Source organism: Cebus imitator, unplaced genomic scaffold (assembly GCF_001604975.1).
Source record: "Cebus imitator isolate Cc_AM_T3 unplaced genomic scaffold, Cebus_imitator-1.0 Scaffold280, whole genome shotgun sequence".
Taxonomy (NCBI): Eukaryota; Metazoa; Chordata; class Mammalia; order Primates; family Cebidae; genus Cebus; species Cebus imitator.
In genome coordinates, this window is record NW_016107595.1 from 1,327,242 (window position 1) to 1,333,498 (window position 6,257).

The window sequence follows — 6,257 nt, forward strand, 5'->3', positions numbered from 1 at the left end:
GAGACGGAGTTTCGCTCTTGTTGTCCAGGCTGGAGTGCAGTGGTACGATCTCGTCTCACTGCAACCTCCGCCTCCTGGTTCAAGTGATTCTCCTGCCTCAGCCTCCCAAGTATCTGGGATTACAGGTGCCCACCACAATGCCAGGTTAGTTTTTTTGTATTTTTAGTAGAGACAGGTTTCACCATGTTAGCCAGACTGGTGTGTAACTCCTGACCTCAGGTGATCCACCTGCCTCGTCTTCCCAAAGTGCTGGGATTACAGGCGTGAGCCACCGCACCTGACCAGTGATTTGGTTCTGATTAAGTCCTGCCCCTGGCCCTCCTCCCATGCTGGGCCTCATCCCTAAGCTCTCCGCCCACCCCACTCGTTCCGCCCCGCCCCGCCCCCTCGTGCTCTGTCTCGCCCTGGCACGACACTCTGTCCCTAGCAGTCTACCTCATCCCCTGTGCTCTGCCCACCCCCTGCACTCTGCCCGCCCCTAGTGCTCTCCCTTGTCCCTGTGTGTCCGGCCCCTCTCGCTCTGCCCCGCCCCTCACGGTCGCCCCACTCCCAGTGCTATACCCAGCCCCTTGTGCTGTGCTCAGCCCCTGGCACTCTGCCCCGCCCCCTGTACTGTGCCCCGCCCCTCTTGCTCTGCTCCAACCCCTGTGTTGTGCCCTGGCCTATTTGCTATGCTCCTCCGTCTGCCCTGTGCTGTGCCCCGCTTATTTTGCTCTGCCCCGCCCCTCTGCTGTGCCCCACCCCTCTAGTTCTGCCCCACCCCCTGCGCTGTGTGGTCCACTCATCTTGCTCTGTCCCCCACCTGCACTGTGCCCCGCCCCTCTTTCTTTGCTCTACCCCCTGCACTGTGCCCCGCCCCTTTCTTTGCTCCACCCCTGCACTGTGCCCCGCCCCTTTCTTTGCTCCACCCCTGCACTGTGCCCCGCCCCTCTTTGCTCTACCCTCTGCACTGTGCCCCGCCCCTCTTTCTTTGCTCTACCCCCTGCACTGTGCCCCGCCCCTCTTAATCTGTCGCTCCATCTGTGCTCGGCTTGGGCCCCTGACAGTCTGCTGGACCCCTGGTACTCTACTCCTACCTTCCCTACCTCACACTCTGCACCTTCCCGAGTGCTCTACCTGGCCCCTCTCACTGTCCCTCCTCCGCCCAGTGCCTTCTTCAGTTGCTCAACTTGGGACCCCCCGCTCAGTTGACCTCCTTGCTCCCCCAGGCTGGAGCAGGCTGACCTCATTCTGGCCATGCTGGATGCCTCTGACCTGGCCTCTCCCTCCAGCTGCAACTTCCTGGCCACTGTCGTAGCCTCTGTGGGAGCCCAGAGCCACAGTGACAGCAGCCAGCGCCTCCTCCTAGTGCTGAACAAGTCGGACCTGCTGTCTACGGAGGGCCCAGGTCCCGGTCCTGACATGCCCCCGCACCTGCTGCTGTCCTGTGTGACGGGAGAGGGGCTGGACGGCCTCCTGGAGGCGCTGAGGGAGGAGCTAGCTGCAGTGTGAGTCCCCTCCCACCCCTAGCCTCCCCTGGCCCAAGTTCAAGTGTGGGCTGGCCCATGCCTGCCCAACTTCAATTTCTGTACTTACAAAATGGGTACAACCGGCAGGGCGCGGTGGCTCACGCCTATAATCCCAGCACTTTGGGAGGCTGAGGCGGGTGGATCACAAGGTCAAGAGATCGAGACCATCCTGGTCAACATGGTGAAACCCCGTCTCTACTAAAAATACAAAAATTAGCTGGGCATGGTGGCGCACGCCTGTAGTCCCAGCTACTCAGGAGGCTGAGGCAGGAGAATTGCCTGAACCCAGGAGACAGAGGTTGCGGTCAGCCGAGATCGCGCCACTGCACTCCAGCCTGGGTAACAAGAGCGAAACGCCGTCTCAAAAAAAAAAAAAAAAAAAAAAAGGGTACAACCATTTCCCTTCAAGGGATGGTTGCAAAAGATCGGGAGAGACCATGTCTCTTGTCTCTTCCAGGTGTGGGGACCCGTCCACAGGTCCCCCGCTCTTGACCCGTGCAAGGCACCAGCACCACCTCCAGGGCTGCCTGGATGCCCTCGGCCACTACAAGCAGTCGAAAGACCTGGCCCTGGCGGCGGAGGCACTGCGGGTGGCCCGGGGGCACCTGACCCGGCTCACAGGTGGAGGGGGGACCGAGGAGATCCTGGACATCATCTTCCGGGACTTCTGCGTGGGCAAATGAGGGGATCCAGGGAAGTCACACCCAGGCTGCGTGGAGACCCAGGAGCCTCAGGGATCTGGAAACAGCTTAGCTAAATGGGATCCTCATTCGCCTGGGAAAGAACTTGATTGTCAAACAGTGAAACAACACAGCCCAGGGGTAGTGAGCTCCCTGCGGGGGACTCCCTGGAGCTTGAGGCCCTGGCATGGGGATGAATGGAGGTCCTGTGGGACGCTAGATGCTGGGGGATCCGGGCTGGGATGAAGATGGGAGAATCTCAGACTTTTTGTTTCATTGTTTTTAATTTATTTTGCAAACACCAAAGGAATGTAAAAAAACTCAGGTGACCTAGACGTGGTTTTTTTTTTTTTTTTTTTTTTGAGATGGAGTCTCAATCTGTCACCCAGGCTGGAGCACAGTGGTGTGATCTCAGTCCACTGCAATCTCCACCTCCTGGCTTAAGTGATTCTGCTGCCTCAGCCTCCTGAGTAGCTGGGATTACAGGCATATACCACCATGCCTGGCGAATTTTTGTTATTATTATTATTTTTTGAGACGGAGTCTTACTTTGCTGCCCAGGCTGGAGTGCAGTGGTGGGATCTCAGCTCACTGCAACCTCAGCTTCCCGGGTTCAGGAGATTTTCCTGCCTCAGCCTCCGGAGTAGCTGGGACTACAGGGGCCTGCCATCATGCCTAAGTTTTGTATTTTTAGTAGAGATGGGGTTTCACCATGTTGGCCAGGCTGGTCTTGAATTCCTGATCTCAGGTGATCTGCCCGCCTCAGCCTCCCAACGTGCTGGGATCACAGGCGCGAGCCACCGTGCCTAGCCCCAGAAGTTCCAACGTGGAAAATTTCCTTAGCCCTTCTCCAGTTGCCATGGCTTAATGTGTGTCTTTCCAGAACTTTCTCAGAATGTTTGGCTACTTGGGGATGTACCTGACAAATATGTCTGTTTTGTGTTTTACATATAAATGGTATTGTCTTCCTCGCTGTACAAATTGTTGTTGTTGTTTTTGAATTCATCTCAGCTCCAGGTACGGTTAAAGTTTTTTTAAAATGTATTTATTTAAATGTTTATGGATGTGGGGTCTCACTATGTTGCCCAGGCTGGTCTTGAGCTCTTAGACTCAAGCTGTCCTCCTGTCTTGGCGTCCCAAAGTCTGGGGATTACAGGTGTGAGCCACTGTGCCTGGCCTTATTTATTGATTTTTTTACTCTGTACCTCAATTGATGAAAAATGTATCAGTCTGGACATTTTGCCACTTCTTTTTTTTTTTTTTTTTGACAGGGTGTTGCCCTGTTTCCTAGGCTGGACTGCAATGACAGTTCACTGCAGCCTTGAACTCCTGGGCTCAAGCAGTCCTCCCACCGTGGCTTCCCAAAGCAGTGGGATTACATGTGCAGGCCACAGTGCCCAACCTTGCCTCTTGTATCTTTTAAAAAATGTTTAATTAGTTCAATTATTCATTAATTATTTTCGAGATAGGGCCTCTCTCTGTTGCCCAGGCTGAAGTACAGTGCCACAGCCGTGGCTCACTACAACCTCAAACTCTTAGCCTCAAGGGACCGTCCTGCCCCGGCACCTCCAGTAGTTGGGACCACAAGCACGCACTGCCACGTCTGGCTAATTTCGTATTTTTTATAGAGATGGGGTTTCCCTGTGTTGCCCAGGCTGGCCTTGAACTCCTGGACTCAATTGATCTTCCTGCCTCAGTCTCCCAAACTGCTGAGATTACGGGTATGAGCTGCCACACCAGGCCAACCTGGTGTATCTTAAAAGTGACTGGCAAGGCTGGGTGTGGTGGCTTATGCCTGTAATCCCAGCACTTTGGGAGGCTGAGGCAGGAGAGTCCCTTGAACCCGGGAGATGGAGGTTGCAGTGAGCCATTGCACTCCAGCCCAGGCAACAGTGCAAGACGCCATCTCAAAAAAACAAAAAAACTGGCAAGAACTAGGGGCCTTTCTCCCTTTGTAAGAGTAGGGTCCAGCCCTACTAGGGTCGTGTGTGTCCCCTATCGCTGTGTTAAGGCGCTGGATCTGAGAAATAAGAAGACAGGACACAAAAGATAGGATAAGAACAGCTGGGCTCAGGGGCCAACGCCGCTTACAAGCGGAGATAGGCGAGGTCCCCGAGTGCTCAGGGGCATCTGTGTTTATTTGGCATAGGTGTGGTGGGGGGAAGGTTAGTGAGTGAGGTCATCTTGGAGATAGTGATAGGGTCAAGACAATTACGTGAGCAATAAGCAAAGGGCCCACCCCCATTAGGTCACTGAGGCATGGAGGTGGGCGGTGTGCAGCAAGGGGGGTGCAGTGTGCAGCAAGGAGATGGGCAGTGTGCAGCAAGGAGATGGGCGGTGTGCAGCATGGAGGTGGGCGGTGTGCAGCATGGAGGTGGGCGGTGTGCAGCAAGGAGATGGGCGGTGTGCAGCATGGAGGTGGGTGGTGTGCAGCAAGGAGGGTGCAGTGTGCAGCATGGAGGTGGGCGGTGTGCAGCATGGAGATGGGCGGTGTGCAGCAAGGAGGGTGCCGTGTGCAGCAAGAAGGTGGGCGGTGTGCAGCAAGGAGGGTGCTGTGTGCAGCATGGAGGTGGGTGGTGTGCAGTATGGAGGGTGCGGTGTGCAGCAAGGAGGGTGCCGTGTGCAGCAAGGAGGGTGCCGCGTGCAGCAAGGAGGGTGCCGTGTGCAGCAAGGAGGGTGCCGTGTGCTGTAAGGAGGGTGCCGTGTGCAGCAAGGAGGGTGCCGTGTGCAGCAAGGAGGGTGCCGTGTGCAGCAAGGAGGGTGCCGTGTGCTGTAAGGAGGGTGCCGTGTGCAGCAAGGAGGGTGCCGTGTGCAGCAAGGAGGGTGCCGTGTGCTGTAAGGAGGGTGCCGTGTGCAGCAAGGAGGTGGGTGGTGTGCAGCAAGGTGGGCGTCATGTGCAGCATCTCTTATCTAGGAGCAGGCAACTTCTAAGGATTTCCACAGGAGGATGTTTTGAGCCAGCACAGTAGCACAGAGCTGACAGGGTATACAGCCACCAGGGCGCAATTGTGCCGGAGGGGTTTTAACCCCTCAGACGTTCTCAGGATTGCCGGCCTGAGGCCAGCTTTCCATAAGAACTGGATGCAAGATACTACAGCTCCCTTACAGGAGGAGTGATTCTTGCTCCAAGCCTGCCATACAGAGGGTATTTTTATGATACTGATCGCTGCTGCCTGGGCCGGCCTGCCATGTAGTGCATGCCATTGCAGGCAGGGGCACCACCGCCTGCGCCACAGATTCTTGTCCCAGTTTGGCTGTTTTCCCTAGTGCATGCTCTGCACCGTGTCTGCCCTTGACACTCCTCCGACTACAAACTAAGATATAACCACATAAAAGGATTATATAAAAGGAAATGAATGAACAGTAAGATATTCTTCAGACACTAATTGTGCCGGGGGTCTGCCTAGCTCTCCTTCCTCGGTGCCCAGAAAGGGAGTTACCCACAATAAGCTGTGTATTTATTCATTTACTCCATGAATATTTATCAAACTTCTGTGAGGATCCAGCATCGTAAACATCGTTCTATTGAATCTTCGCCACAGCACAACGCTGTGGGTATGTTGTACCAGTTTCCTGGAGTTCCCCCAGCTTTGGGGATTGAACACAAGTTTGTTTGACTCCAAATCTGAGTTTTCTGAGTGCTTCCTTTGCAGCAAGCAGGGTGCTGGGGTCACAGAGGGGAGCAACAGGCATGATCCCCATCCTCATTACAGAAGTGACAAGAGGCCGGGTGTGGTGGCTCACAACTGTAACCCCAGAACTTTGGGAGGCCAAGATGGGGAGATCGCTTGAGGCCTGGAGTTTGAGACCAGCCTGGCCAACGTGGTGAAACCCCTTCCCTACAAAAAATACAAAAATTGGCTGGACGTCAGTGGTGCATGTCTGTAATCCCAGCTACTCAGAGGCTGAGGAAGGAGAATCGCTTGAACCCAGGAGGCAGAGGTTGCAGAGAGTGGAGATCGTGCCACTGCACTCCAGCCTGAGCGACAGAGCAAGACTCTTGTCTCAAAAACAGCAACAACAACAAAGAGGCGACAGGTCATTACAGTGAGGTCTGATGGCTGCTTTT

At 55.1% G+C, this 6,257-nt stretch overlaps 1 protein-coding gene across 4 annotated transcripts in view; it reads left to right on the forward strand.

Moving 5' to 3' along the window:
* Positions 1-3,156, forward strand: part of GTPBP3 (GTP binding protein 3, mitochondrial) — a 6,507-nt gene extending 3,351 nt beyond the window's left edge. For 2 of the 4 annotated variants that reach the window (XM_017501231.2, XM_017501238.2), the window contains 2 exons: positions 1,272-1,487; positions 1,966-3,156. In XM_017501231.2, the coding sequence (XP_017356720.1) occupies positions 1,272-1,487; positions 1,966-2,191 (442 nt within the window). In that variant the 3' untranslated portion in view covers positions 2,192-3,156. Of the gene's footprint in view, positions 1-1,208; positions 1,488-1,965 lie in introns of all 4 variants that reach the window. The other 2 variants (XM_017501232.2, XM_017501236.2) reach the window with 1 other exon arrangement.
* The last annotated feature ends 3,101 nt before the right edge of the window (positions 3,157-6,257 follow it).